The sequence below is a fragment of the Calliphora vicina genome, chromosome 1, assembly GCF_958450345.1.
Source record: "Calliphora vicina chromosome 1, idCalVici1.1, whole genome shotgun sequence".
Taxonomy (NCBI): Eukaryota; Metazoa; Arthropoda; class Insecta; order Diptera; family Calliphoridae; genus Calliphora; species Calliphora vicina.
In genome coordinates, this window is record NC_088780.1 from 103,566,491 (window position 1) to 103,582,039 (window position 15,549).

A 15,549-nucleotide genomic window follows, 5' to 3' on the forward strand; every position below is an offset into this window, starting at 1 on the left:
TATATTAAAATTAAATTTTTTAATCATTCATGATCAGCTGATTCATGAATTTTATGTATCAAATACTAGTCCACATTACCCTCATATAGTGGTCCATATTACCCTCCAATTTTTTTAATGGTGGTTTTTGGGTTCCTTTCAATATTTTCACATAAATTTTTTATCCTTTGACGTAAAAAATTTTCAACTGCAAAAACAATTAGAGAATACATTAGCTAATTTATTGCTTCACAACTTTTTTAATATCCATATATATTGTGGCCAAAATTTAGAAAAAACTTTACTCTATACGATATTCCAGAAGAGCTCATCATTCATTTGAGTTTTTACAGCTCATTACAGCAATACTGATATATCTTCTTGTTCGGACGATGTCGAACAATCTGGAGACCCAGTTGAGGTCTCTATATCCGAAACAATTGAATAAATCACAATTTGGTGTTGGCCGATCGGAGTGTTGTTTCAATTTGGATTATCACTTACGTATGAGAAATCATCTCTCAAAAAATACATATTTTGATGATGTGCAAAATGACAGTAAAAGCAATCATGTTGATTTAGCCATTTTTGGGGATAAATGGCGTATTAGCAAAACTAAATAGAGCTCAATATAAATTATTTAAATAAGACAATGTTAGTATCTAAAAATGTTTTGGTTAATTTTTAAATAAATAAATTATTTTGTTATGCTATAAGTACAGTATTGGGCAAAATTATAGGCAAATAAACAAATTAAATATCATTTATGCGTATTCTTGTAAGTTTGTAATAAGATGTGGTTTAACTTAATCATTCCCCTTGCTAAATTTAAATATGTAGGTTAAATAATTTAGTTTTGTCCTATTCAAACAGTATGTAGATCATTTTAATTAAATTATTGATTAAAATAATGTGTTTTTTTACTACAACAGAAAGTGTCGTAGTATTTTATAAACTCAAAGAAAAATGTTTGTAGAGAAACTACTATAAAAACTTGTTTAATCATTTTTATAGAAAGAAATTTATTATTTTATTTCGATTTAATCAAAAAACCATAAATTTAACTGAAATTCACAATTTTTTAATCATTAAATTTTGTAATATTTTTTTTTATTCTTTTGTTTGTTTAATTTATGTTTATAATTTATTTCACCATAAGGAGAAATTTATGTAAAAGTGGTTTTAGGCCTCTTTCCAATAATGCGTCTTGATTTGAAAATCTAGCAGCAACAACTTTTATTAAGATTCGTTGGCTTTCATACGAACACTAAAAGAAAACAACAATTCAAAGTGTAAAATGTCTAATGTATTCATTCGTTAGTTAGTTAACACGATCGTACTCGTATTCTTATCACTACATGTGATATTTTAAATAAATTATAATAATAATGTTTTATTTTCTTTATAATAATATTATTATTATTATGTATTTACATACATCACGACTTTTGTGTATTTTAGACTGTGATAACGACCCAGCGAAATGTTTATTTAAAAGTAATTTATGTGTAAAATTTGAAATTCTAAAAAGAATTGTGAGACAATAGATATTGTAGTAAATATTTAGACAATAGATATTGAATAGATATTGTGTGCCAAATGTTATCAACACAAAATCAGTAGTTTGTCAGTATTTAGTACTTAAAACCATTTGTCCACTGGATATTTAGTACTATTTCCAAAATCAAGTATTGTGAATTACCTATAATTGTTAAGCTTTTTTGGGAAAGCTTGTGAAAAACAACCAATTGCTTTTGTAAACACAATTAAACATTTTTGCCTAAACTCAACTTGAATCTGTATCATATATTCCTTTAAAAAAAAAAATATGCAAACTCTTTAAAGCAATTAAACTTATTAAAAATATGTTTTCAAATCGTTCAAACTGTTCAAGGTTGTATTTGTAATTACTTCTCAATAACTTCGCTGGGACACAGAGAGAATGACTCGTCATTAGCATGCTTTAGCTTGTCAGGCGAATTGATAAAAATTATCTCATATGAAAATATTTTAAATCGGAATTATAGACGGTAAAGGTAGAATATTGAAATACATTACATTAAAGTAGCTGCAGCAAATGAGATTAATATTAAGAAATGTGCCAAGAAAAACTTATACACGCGCTTAAACTTTATCGTAATAAAATCTGAAAGAAAAATCATTAGTAGGGCAAACAAATAAGCTTCTCTTTGAAGGAAGAATGTGATGAAGTAGCAAGAGTAAGGAATGACCAAGGTACCGACCTATATACAGATGGTTCAAAGGCTTCTATGGACTAAGTCTAAATTGAGGTAAACACTTTCGTCTCTCAGATCACAATGTTGTTCTCCAGGCAAATATAATGGCGATTACGAAGGAAGATTGATAACAAAACTCCAACTCGTATTTTTACGGATAGTCAAGCGGAAAACCCTATGAAACGATGGTGTTACACAAATTGCGAATATCTAGAGATAATATGATTCCCAGGCCATCACGGCATTATCGGGAACGAAAAGGCTGCAAAACTATCCAAAGGATCATGAATGGATACAAACACTCTGGAAATATCAATAAGCAATAAGTGAAAACTGGCAGAACTCTATAGTCACCAGAACGACCGAGATGCTATGGGGAAACCCAACCCAAGATAATACAAAGGAGATTCTGAACCTAAATAGACCAACACTCAGCAGACGAATTAATATATTAACTGGACGTACAGATCCGAATTCTCATCTGGCACGCACGGAACATTATCTCTGCCAATGTCCTTCCTTTAGTCAAATTCATAAATATCCATAATGTTACACTTGTCGAGGTAATCAAAATAGGTATTTTTTGTGATATGATTTCATTGTTGGAGTCAAATCTCTTTTTGCCGAGAAGAAACAAGAAATAGTAACTCGGGGTTAAATCCGGAGAATAGGGTGAATAAGGAAACAACGAAATTCAGTAAACCACGAAATTCACCTTCTTAAATTGCAGATCATATCGAGATATTTTGTATCCTTTCATCGTCCATTATTCAAGAGAGTATTTTTTTTTTTTATAAAATCTCATTTTATTTATTTCTCGTTGAACCAGCACTCAGGAGAAGGGTACTTATTTATTGTATTGTGTTGTTAGGGAGCTGATGAACTTTTCTGGAATAACATGTATTACGTAAAAATGAGCGGGATTCTATTGGAGTACCAAAAAAATCGTACAATTTAAAACCCCCGGTTTCGGGTTTAAACAAATGAAAACCGATCGATTTCGTTTTTGGGATAGTTTATTAAATACCATAGGAATCAGAACAATTAGATCTTCATTCCGGAAGGACCCAAATCGTATTCGGTCAAATAAAAAGCGCCAGCTGTGTTGATAAGCCGGAAGTTTTCTCTCCCAGGGAATAACTTCCAACGACAGCACAATATCATTATGATATCGGTTACATTATGATACATTAAACTTAATATTCTAATGTCTGGACCATACATTTGTTTTCGTCAGGAGATAAGATGGCGTGACAAGTTGCTTGCATTCTTTTAAATTGTTGAGAGCTTCTTTTGAATTTTCCTATTCTGATTTTCTGATTCCTCAAAACGTATGACATCTACACAGAGAAAATGATTCGGTTGCACACATAGAATTTTTCAGTTATAACAACAGAAAGTCAGTTGATAAAGAAGAATTTCAATTGAGGCAACCAAACTTTGGTTACCCATTCCAATGTATTGTAGCCACAACTGTGAAATTCGGTCACTAAGATAGAATCATTCGATTAGCAAGAAATTCGGTTGCTATAACGAATCTGTTTTCTCTGTGTATAAATGTAAATGGCTTAACATGATCAGCCGTACGTGTGTTGACATACAACATTGAGTCTAAATAGCATTTAAATCTACCCATTCGCAATTTCACAAGATCCCGATAAAGCGTATGATCTGACTCATGACATCTAAGGCTTGGAAAGGCATGTCAGACTAGGGAGTTGTCCCAAAATAGTTGGGAATTAAAAAAACACTTTAGCAAAGAAAATAAATTACGTCTGGGGAGGTGTGAAAACTTTGGTGTTACATAGGAAGTTCAGGTTCCTTATACCTGAAAGGGACGAGTTGTTAATTCAGACATGGTGGCAGGGTAATGCCGATCAAGTTTGGTTCACTGATGGTACCAAACAGGCTAAGGGTGACACTGGGGTTGTTATTTATGGGCCCAATTTTCAAAGTGGGTACATTTCCAAGAATATTTCAGGCGGAGATTTACGCCATCCTTATATGATCCAATGAATGTTTAAGAAGGAGATTAAGGAATACTATGATATTTGTTATGCCGGATATCCAGGCTTTTCTTAGAGCCTTATCATCATATGAAGTGAGGTCTGGTGTTGTTATGGACTGCTTGACATCCTTGAATGAACTCACAGTGTGCTGGGTATCTGGTCATGATGGTCACGCTGGCAATGAACGCAATGATTGTCTTGCCAACAGGGGCGCCCGACGCTCGTTTATGGGTCGTGAATCGTTCTTTGACATCCAACGTGGTTACATGATTGAACGTATTGGTTCTTGGGTTGAATCGGTATTTGCTCGACTTTGGGGTAATTTATCAGGACAAAGACATTCCAAACGATTCATTACCCTATCCAGACGTAGATCCCAGTCGTTGCTTTCGCTCGGAAAGGGTGACTTGAGAATACTAAATCGATTATTCACCGGACACTGTGGTTTAAAGCGTTGGTGGCCAAAACACTACCCCGGGGTAGTTATGTTATTCTCACTAATACATACGCAATACGAATGTTCTGAGCATAGGGTAACATAGAGACGAGACGTAATTGTCAGAAACCTAAGTCTGTTGTCAAAAACCTATCTCTGGCAAGAACAAAATACATGCTAGTCAATGTATTTTGTTTTTGTATCAGACATATGATTTGTTGTATTTTTGTTTGACAAATAGGAGTGTCTCGTCTCTATGTATAATTCTATATGGCTCTGAGTAAAAACACAAAGTAAACTTAAAACAAAAACTATTTCATACAATTTTTCAGAGCAAAGCACACGCATTTCCATTTGTGTACTCTTTTATTTTTTACTACTACATATGCATATAACTTCCTAAGAAAAGGTCTTGATACTGTTTTTCAAGTGGTACTCATTTAACTTGCTAGAACTACATGCTTTTGCTTGTAAAGGACTTTGTTTTTATACTCCTTGTTTTGTATGCTTAGTTTGTTTCGTATATACTGTCTGCCATTCAGTCACCATGTTTTAGTGTGTTTCAAATTCGTTTCGATTTCCGATTTCTGATCTCTTATAGGTATACTATGTATATGTACAATTATATTTATTTTTGACATTCTAATGAGCTTAATTATCTTATCAGTTGCGGTGTTGGTGTATAAGCTCTTTAAGGTTTTAACTGATAAATAAAAAAACAAAAAACAAAAACTAAAGAAAACTTTGATTTGTGTTTTTGTTTCTTTTCTGAAATTTGTTCTTGTTCTCCCTGATATTATATCAGCATTTAACTGATTGTAGAATATCTACTTATGTTATTTTTTACACTTTTCTGACCATATAATCTCTTTCTTTACCGAGCATTCCGACTAACATTTTGAGAACATATTAGAAAATATTGTTTGCTTATGAAAGCGCCCCGGTTGCTGATATTGTTTTTTTTATAATTTTTGTTGTCTTCACATGAGGAATTATTTATAATTTTGTTGCTATATATTTTTATTTGCTAGTAATATTTTTATTTATTAATTAATTGTATTATGTTTTTTTTTTGACGGAAAGAAAATTTTGCTCATTTGAAATTTGTAGTGTCGTTGCGAATGGACGGCTTCACGGTCCTTACGGAAGTCGCTCAAACGGTGTTGTAAAACATTTTCGAAACGTGTTTACAAAACTGATTTCAAAGAAAACGGTTTAAGAAGTTTTTACGGTGAAGCGGGAAATATAGCAGACGTCTCGGTGCTAAAAATATTAAAAACAAATGAGATTAAACTCTTATCAATTATAGAATAAAAAATACGTTTTAAAATTGAAATTATAAAACAAATTAAAGAGAAAAAATAACAAAATATTAAAAAAAACATCAAGAAAATTAATATTTTAAACAAATTCCAACATGTTTAGTTCTTGTAGTGAATGGAATAATAAATTTATTCCCCAAACTGATCAAAGTGAATTCTATGATGAAGTTTATAATGATTGTAATGCGAGTGCTAGTGGTGGCTGTGGTGATGGTACAGGTGGCTGTGGTGAACTTCCATTGCAACCACAACAACCTCAACAATACGCCACATCTAATCAGTTTTATGAAACGTCTTCATTAAGTTCTGTCAATAATTATAATAATTTTACCACCACTAATGAGGAAAGTGTTAATTTTAACAATAACTACAACAATAATCATACTACTGCCTTGCAATGTCAAATGAATTCTAATGCTAATAATGCAAATTCATTAAATTTCAATCAAAATAATCAAAGTGCTTTCCAAAATAATCATAATAACAACAACAACTATATGAATCCTTTAACTCCAACTTTTGCTCATGCTCAAGATACAAATATCCCACAACAATTTCAGCAGCAGCAACAACAACAATTTGCTTATCAACGATCAAATCTTATTAATAACCAACAAAACCACAATAATTTTTTTAATTCATCACAACAACCTCAGCAACAACCACAACAACAACAACTTGTTTTGTATAATTCCAACGCTCCCCAACAACCTGTTGTAACCCAACAATATAATTTCCAACCCCCTCCCCCTTCGCGCATGCTAAATAATTACTATAATCTTCATCATAATCGTCAGCCGCAACTTCACCATCAACAATATCAGCTGCAACAGCAGCAACAGCTTAATCAGCAGTCGTTGGTTACTCCTTGTGCACCATCTATTCCCTGTCAAGGCAATCAGCCTTGGACTTATGCGTATTGTTATGGTTATGGCCCCTATAGTAACCAAGAGCCCTGCCAATTCACTCAAGTTGTTGATATTGAAGACTTTATGTAAGTTTCATCTGGTTAATTTTACTTATATTTTAAATAATAGTAATTATTGAAATTGATTTGAAGCAGTAAAAATGTTTTAAAAATTTAACATATGAGCGAAACTATATAAATTAAAAGAATTATTTCTGTAATCGTAATCGTATTGACCTACGAAACATTTTATGCATATCTACACAGAAAAAACTATTTCTTAAACCGTTTCAATTCAAATATTTGTCACATATTGAACTGGTTTCAATTATTTCATAATTAAATCAAGTATTCATTTGCTCAAAAACTAAATTTCTTGATATTTTCTATTGAATTTTGAGTTTTGAATTTGATTATTTTGACAATTGAATATACAATTTTCGTTATTGGTTGAATTTCAAATACAAAAATTATTGAATAGATTATTTTCGTAATTGAAAACACATTTTTGTTATTTTTTGTGTTTCAATTACGAAAATTATCTATTCAATAATTTTTGTATTTGAAATTCAACCAATAACGAAAATTGTATATTCAATTGTCAAAATAATCAAATTCAAAACTCAAAATTCAATAGAAAATATCAAGAAATTTTGTTTTTGAGCAAATGAATACTTGATTTAATTATGAAATAATTGAAACCAGTTCAATATGTGACAAATATTTGAATTGAAATATAATTTTTTCTGTGTAACACGCCCTACTACCCTACTACTGGTCGGAATTTCTTTTTTGTGGCTATATAAAGGGTCTTTTAGTATGAACTTCCGAAGTTCATGTTGAATTGGCTGTCATTAATTCAGTTTGTTTTGCCAAATCACCATGCACGGATGCACAGTGGGGCAGAATCAAAAAATTTTGGAAATAAATGCGGACCAAGGTATGGCAAAACCTTGGTCCGCTTTTTTAAAAATATAAGTCGTACTTTTGGACCGAATGGCCTCGCATTTTTATGTTAGTTAGACAACTAAATTACGAATAACATACAAAAGATTTTAGAGCAATATCAATTATGGATCCAAAAATAAATGATTTTCAATTTAAATATTCAAAATTTTTTTGCTGTTTTTTGGGACTTTTTTTTTTTATTAAAAATAAACTTTCTTTAAGAACATATAACAATTTTATATTTTTCTGTAAGGTATCTATTTTCGGTTATGTCGTCCCTAGGCCCTTCGAAATATGACCTATTTCTTTTTATCAAAATTTCAACTTTGGACCTTGTTTGGACCATGTTCTAAAATCCCTAAGCTGGGATCAAAAAACGGAAAGCAGCTTTATAAACCTTGATGTTTTCCCTATTTATTCCCAAAGTATTTTCCCAGCCCAAAAGGAAATGTGGACCATATGGACAAAATTGTGATTTTTGCTCTAATTTTTAGGAATTGCGGGATTCTTTTTGACAAGTTTTTTTTTCACTTTGTTATTTAGAATGAAAATTTCATTGAGTTTTGTTAATAAATAAAGACTTTATTACATATAACATATTTATTGAGTTTCTAAAACTAAAATTTGTATCAAAATTTGAATAGGAATGCAAATATTAGGAACAATTTGATCCACATTTATTCCAAAAAATTTGTTTTTTGTTTATATAAGTTAATTTTTTGTCTTACAAAAACATTTCAAGTCAATATCTCAATTAGATTCAAAAATATGTATGCCACTTTAAAACTCCGTCCTTCAAAAATATTGCACTTGGCTACGGTCACGTGAAATTTTATCCCGATCGAACCAACCGTTTATAAATGCCAGATTTATTTCCAAACAATTTCGATTCTGCCCCACTGTGCAGTGTGTTCTGTTCTAATATGTCTTTTTTTTAATTTTTAGCTTTTATGTATTTTGAAAAATTTATTTAGGCCCTAATTTTGTAAATCACGTCACCAAAGTGATATTTATATGGAAAGCAAAAACAAAATTTCAAAAATTTTAAAAATTTGTTTTTGTTTTATTTACAAAATTTTCAAATTATGAAAGGCAAATCAACGCTTGAATTTTGGTGCGTTTGTTCTGTTAAGAATTTGTATATAAAACAAAAACAATTTTTTGAAATTTTTGCAATTTTGTTTTTGCTTTCCATATAAATATCACTTTGTGACGTGATTTACAAAATTAGGGCCTTAGTCATTTAGCTATGTATGACATTTTCCCTTCTTTCTGATAAAATATTGATGCCGAGCCGAAAGATCTGCTCATCTTTTGAGGCCAAGAATTAATCAAGACAATTGCGGATACTCTGTTCTAAAGAGAGAGAGCACTCTGCATCGATCGAAACAAATAGTAGTCGGACGGGCCAAGGTCTGGACTATAAGGCGGGTGAGGTAAAACTTGGAATATTAGTGTTTCATGTCTGGCCGCATATTCTAGACGTTTATCGATCTCTTAGGCTTGGGGTTATTGTGATGGATAAATTTTTCATCGCAAGTAATGATTCTGAGAAAAAATTATTTTCTTTTATAGTGTTCAAGATGCATTTCGGGTATACAAAATCTTCGTTCCAGGTCTCTTAGCTTCTATTCGTTTGGTATCCAATTTTCCTGCTTTTGGATGAATCCTGCTGCTTGCAAACGTTTTGATATTGCTGCTTGAGTAGCTCCCAATGATTTTGCAAAGCTCTTGTGGAGTTTGACAACAATATTCATGGAGTAATTCCACCAATTCTTGGTCTTCAAACTTGTTTAGCTGGCCTAGGCGATCTTTGTCTTTAGTGTCAAAATCACTACTTCTGAACCGCACAAACCATCTCTCGAACATTGAAACCGATGAACCACATTCACCATAAGCTTCGGTGTTATTCAGCTGCACTTTTTTTCGAATTAAAAAAGGAAATCAAAACTTCTCTCATATTACGCTTTGTTGGTACAAAATTCGACTTTTTGCAAACAAAAACGAGCTTTGTTGTTCAATAACTAAATGAGAATAAATGACAGATATGTACCCTTCAAAATGACATATAAACAAAAACTTTTATTAAAAACAAAAACTGCGTTCAAAAGATCCCGCATTTTTAAGAACCCAATAAAAAAGTGTCCACAGGGAAGTGAAATAGCTGTCACGCTATTTCGTCAAATTTTGAAACTGTGAGAACGTAGCTTTATTTATTGTCTTCCACTGTATTTTGCATATTGAAAATTGCGTTTTAATTTTAATTGTTAAATTTTAGTTGACCCTTGACACTGTATATCAAATGTTATCATAAATTTATAAAAGCAATATTAATGCCAAAAAATTAAATAAATTTAGTTTTATAAATTAATGTCACTGCTAATTCTATAAATTAAACTCAAATATGTATGTATTTTAATACATATTTCTAGACTTTTAATTAATATTCTATGAATATGATTGGCCAATGAAAACAGTCATAAAAACATCAATGCAATACATAGAAAATGCAATTTGCTTTGTATTTTAATTACGAATAAATTTATTTAAAATACCAAATAATGTGCTAGAAGTGAATGAATGATTTGAATTATTGTTTCCTGATTATAGATATTCTTTAAGTTTTTGTTTGTGGTTTAAGCGTTTTTTTATTACAATTCCAAACACATACAAAATTTCAGATAATGAAATATTTTTTTGATTTATTATTGTAAGTAGGGAAGGGAGAGAAATGTACATGCACACTTATTATATGGTGGCTCGTTTAATTTTGTGTGTTTTTTTTTATTATTTATTTTTAATAATTTGTTTATAATAAATCATCAAATTGTAATGAAAATGTTGAGTTGAGTACAAGTCAATGAACTTTTTTAATGTAATCATGTAACATTCTACATACAATTATACTCATATTTGATAATATTTACTTTGATGTTTGACACTGTAAAAGAGAGTGTTAGAGAGATGTTGCCAGGCAAGAGTTCTTTACATTCACAATGTAATTAACAGTCATGCTAACTATGTAAAAATAAAACACTTGACTAGGGTTTCTAAACGGGAAAAATGTTGGGATTTTTTATAAGCTTTCTTCTTAAAATCACACTATTTATTATCAATCGAATGATTCAATTATTTCCATAGATTTTTAGTTATTAGCTACAGAAAATCAGTTGTTGTAGAAGATTTAACATTTAAATAATCCAATTTTAGTTTGAAGTTCTAAAAGGAATTAAATAGAGTCCGTATGAGTATGTATTCGGCTTCTGTTTCGGATTAGGCCAATAATATATTCTTTTGCTCCCATCAAATACACTACCTTAGCGACATGGATATTTGGCTTTGGTGTCGATTCGGCTGGTTGGCCGGGCCTCACATATGATCCCACTTCAAACATACGAAATCGTCTCTCAATGTCTGTCGGCTTCAATTCGTACGGTACCCGATTTATCTGCTTTTTGGATGAATCCTGCTGCCTGAAATTATTGCTTGAGTAGCTCCCACTGATTTTGCATGCTCTTGTTGAGTGTTACAACAATCTCTATGGTCTTCAAACTTTTTTGACTGGCCTGGTCGATCTTTGTCTTCCGTGTCAAAATCACCACTTCTGAACCGCACAAACCATCTCTCGCACATTGAGACCGATGAAACAAATTCACCATAAGCTTTGGTATGCAATCGGTGTGCAATCGGTGTGCTTCAGCGGCACATTTTTTCAAATTAAAGAAGTAAAGCAAATAGATGATAAATGTCAGAAAAAATCCCTTTTGTCTAAATGTTTTATATTTTTGAGTTCACGGTGAGTGGCAATTGTATATTTAAGTTTGTCATTCCGATTGTAATTTCCACATTTTTCATTTGCGACCCCACAAAATATATATGTTCTGGATCGCTATAGATAGCGGAGTCGATATAGCCATGTCCGTCTGTCTGTCCGTCTGTATGTTGAAATCAACATTCCGTAGCCTTCAAATAACTTACATACATGATTCAATACATCAATATATCCGCTATAGAATCGGTTCGGTTGCTATTTAAAATCGAGAAAATCGGCCCACAAATGGCTGAGATATAAGGAATCAACCAGAACAGCCTCGATTTTTGACCTATTTTTGACTTATATCTGGATATAAAGTCATTAACATAGACAATATAGATATCTAATGATATATACATATTTCAAAGACCTTTGCAACGGCGAATACAAAGCCATAGTAAGCGAACCTATGTATACTAGGGTGGCCCTTAATAAACGAAAGTTGGATTTTGGCCATTCTCACCCTCCAATTTGCTGAACATTAATAAAAAAATCATCCTGAAAATTTTTTAGGTAAATCGGTTGGGGTTAAAATTAATTTTTTTCAGTTTTTGTAAAAATTTTGCCATTAAAAAATTACTTTTGCAATTTAATTTAAAATAATAGAAATGTGTACGTAATTGTCGTTCTAATGAGACATAAAAAACAGAAATTGGTCAAAAAATGTTAAAGTTATTAAAAATTCGCCAGGCCATTAACGTGTCTCAGGCCACTAGAACAAGAAATGTAGAAACAAAATTAACATATTTTGAGAAATATTAAAATAAAAGCTCAGTTTTACTTAAAATATGTCCATATTTACTTGTATATGAGCTTTTGTCTTCGTAGGATACCGTTAACCTATTCTTAGGTATGAACAAAAAAATAAAATTTTTTTAACGGCAGTTTCAAAACTTCATTTTCAAATTTTTAAATATTTTGTTAAACAAATTTCAGAATTTTTTGATCATCTCATTGAATTAAGAATATAATAGGGAATAAAAATGTGAAAAAATTATGAAAATATCTCTTATAGTTTTTCCGTACCTGCGACTTAAATTTTGAAATTTTCGAGAAAAACCAATTATTTGGCAATTTTTAGGCCAATGAGCTATATTTGCTTACTCTTATGAATTTTAAGTAAAACCTATTGAGAATATTATAGTCCAGATAATTCTAAATATACTCTGAAAGTTTTACTAAAATCGGAAATCGTTAACCCTTAAATCGTGAAGGTCAAAGGTAAAATTTTTCAATATTTGGAATTTCTCTTGGAAAGATTTTGAAATGTTCGAAATGTTGTATATTTTTGGGCCGATTCTGATGAAATTTAACACAAAGCCTAGTATTTACAAAAACAGCAGAAAAATTAAAATTAACCCTTATAGCACTTGGTGTTAAAATGACCCCAAACTTCTAAAACCATAAAAAAAATTTGGGGTCATTTTAACCCCAAGCGCCATTAAACGTTAATTTCCATTCTTGTGCTGTTATTATAAACCCTAGAGTTTATGTTATATTTTTGTTAAATTTCATCAAAATCGGCCCAAAGATATACAACATTTCGAACATTTCGAAATCTTTCCAAGAGAAATTCCAAATATTGAAAAATTTGACCTTTGACCTTCACGATTTAAGGGTTAACGTCTTCCGATTTTAGTAGAAGTTTCAGAGTACATTTAGAATTATCTGGACTATAATATTCTGAATAAGTTTGGCTTAAATTCATAAGAGTAAGGAAATAGAGCTCATTGGCCTAAAAATTGCCAAATAAAATGGAGTTTTGAAACTGCCATTAACAAAATTTTATTTTTTTGTTCATACCTAAGAATAGGTTAACGGTATCCTACGAAGACAAAAACTCATATACGAGTATATATGGACATATTTTAAGTAAAAATGAGCTTTTGTTTTAATATTTATCAAAATATGTTAATTTTGTTCCTACATTTCTTGTTCTAGTGGCCTGAGACACGTTAATGGCCTGGCGAATTTTTAATAACTTTAACATTTTTTGACCGATTTCTGTTTTGTATGTCTCATTAGAACGACAATTACGTACACATTTTGATTCTTTTAAATTAAATTACAAAAGTAATTTTTTAATGGCAAAATTTTTACAAAAACTGAAAAAATGCATTTTTTCCCCCTTGTAAATGCATCTCAAAACTTCAGAGGGCTTGCGGCACGTCTTATCCCCAACCGATTTACCTAAAATTTGTTCAGGATGATTTTTTTTACTAATGTTCACCAAATTGGGGGGTGAAAATGACATATAATTTATTAAAAACAAAAAACCGCGTTCAAAAGATACGTCATCTCCCCTATTTTTAAGTCATATACACCAAAGATAATAAAAATACAAATTTTTAATTTCAAATAATGACAATAATACTGGTTTAAATTAATTTATATAGGTACATTCTGATTTGAAAACGAAATGAATTTAATTTTGTCGATACTCTTAAATATTTTAATAAAATATTTATTCCGGGGAATTTTTTTTTATTATTTTCGATAACGGAAAATGTCCGGGAAACCTACAAGTTTCATTAATTGGAAGAACCAATAAAAAATGTTATTTTTGTTAATTGAAATTACAATTGTATCATATGGAATTATTTTATATTTGTTAAATATAGTAAAATAACAGAATATTAAAATATAAACCAAAATTTTCTAAGAATTATCTTTAGGATTTTATTTAATTTGAAATGGTGATTGATTAGTTGGTACTTTTTCTGTATTAAAAAAAAAAATTTTACGCTTATGACGAAATTTCCTTTAAAATATTAAAAATTCCCAAATTGCTAAAATTTATTGGTAATTTTGAAAAAGTTTTTTTCTTCCATTTTTGGTTTTGTGGTTTTTCATTAAAGAATTCCAAATAATAAATGACGAATACACTCATGTAGGTATCAATTTTAAATATTTAAACAATTTAATATTTTCAAATAATTAAGCATTAACATATTTTTTAATTTCCTTATTTAATAGACAAACCTACTGTACCCAATAATTTTAGGTACACCTGCAAATTAAAAAAGAACTTTTAAGTTTTTTGTTAAATTACTCAAAAACATAAAATTTTGTTAAATAAATTGAAATTATTTGATTATATACCATTACAAATACTTTAAACTCATGGTGCCTTTAACTATTACCTGTAGTGTTTATCAATATATCAAACACTTTGTTGTTAAATTTATTAAACCAGTAGCTTACAGCTAAATAAACGAACATAACAAAAACAAACTAGTTTTTTTATGTCTGAATAAAACAATAATAAACAAGTACAAAAAAAAAGAGAAAACATTAAAAACCCGCCAAATTTTATAGGGGAGAGCTAGAGCATAATCACCTTTAAATACAGTAAATAGAAAAACAAAAACAATTCGACAAAACGACACCCAAACCAACGAACAAATAAAAACCTATTAATCAAAATGTAGCACAATCTAATATTATTTTTGTTTGATAGTTCCAAGAATTAATTTCTACGTGCGAATTTTAATGCTCTTTTTGTTTTTTTTTCACATTTTTTTTTTTATTTATTAACATGTTGTCTGATGTTTTTTTTTTTGACAACGAAAATGCTTAGTAGATATTGTATAGAATTGGCCCCTCAAATAGATAAAATATGTGAAAAAAATACAGAAAATTAACATGGATAAAAATGATATTTAGAGGTACAATGACTTTGTAGTGACCTTCAAAGAAAATTGATGTTATGGGGTATTTAAAGGGTTATTGGTTTTATTAAAAAAAAATAATTATTGGTATTTCTCAAATAATTTTGTTGAAGCAACATGTGCGTAAGGCTTATTTTTAGTAAACTTTTTTAAATTTATAAGAATGTTGAGATATTTTAAGAAAATAGAAACAAATTGTCATAAATAAGGCGCACTATTTGCCATT

General features: G+C 30.2%; 1 protein-coding gene across 3 annotated transcripts in view; it reads left to right on the forward strand.

Moving 5' to 3' along the window:
• The window catches only part of sima (similar), a 281,132-nt gene that overhangs the window by 15,388 nt on the left and 250,195 nt on the right, over window positions 1-15,549 (forward strand). The window contains exon 1 of one of the 3 annotated variants that reach the window (XM_065515339.1): window positions 6,039-6,977. The exons of the other annotated variants lie outside the window; for them this stretch is intronic. Within the exon in view, the coding sequence (XP_065371411.1) occupies window positions 6,079-6,977 (899 nt within the window). The 5' untranslated portion in view covers window positions 6,039-6,078. Of the gene's footprint in view, window positions 1-6,038; window positions 6,978-15,549 lie in introns of those variants that run through there. 3 annotated transcript variants of the gene reach the window in all.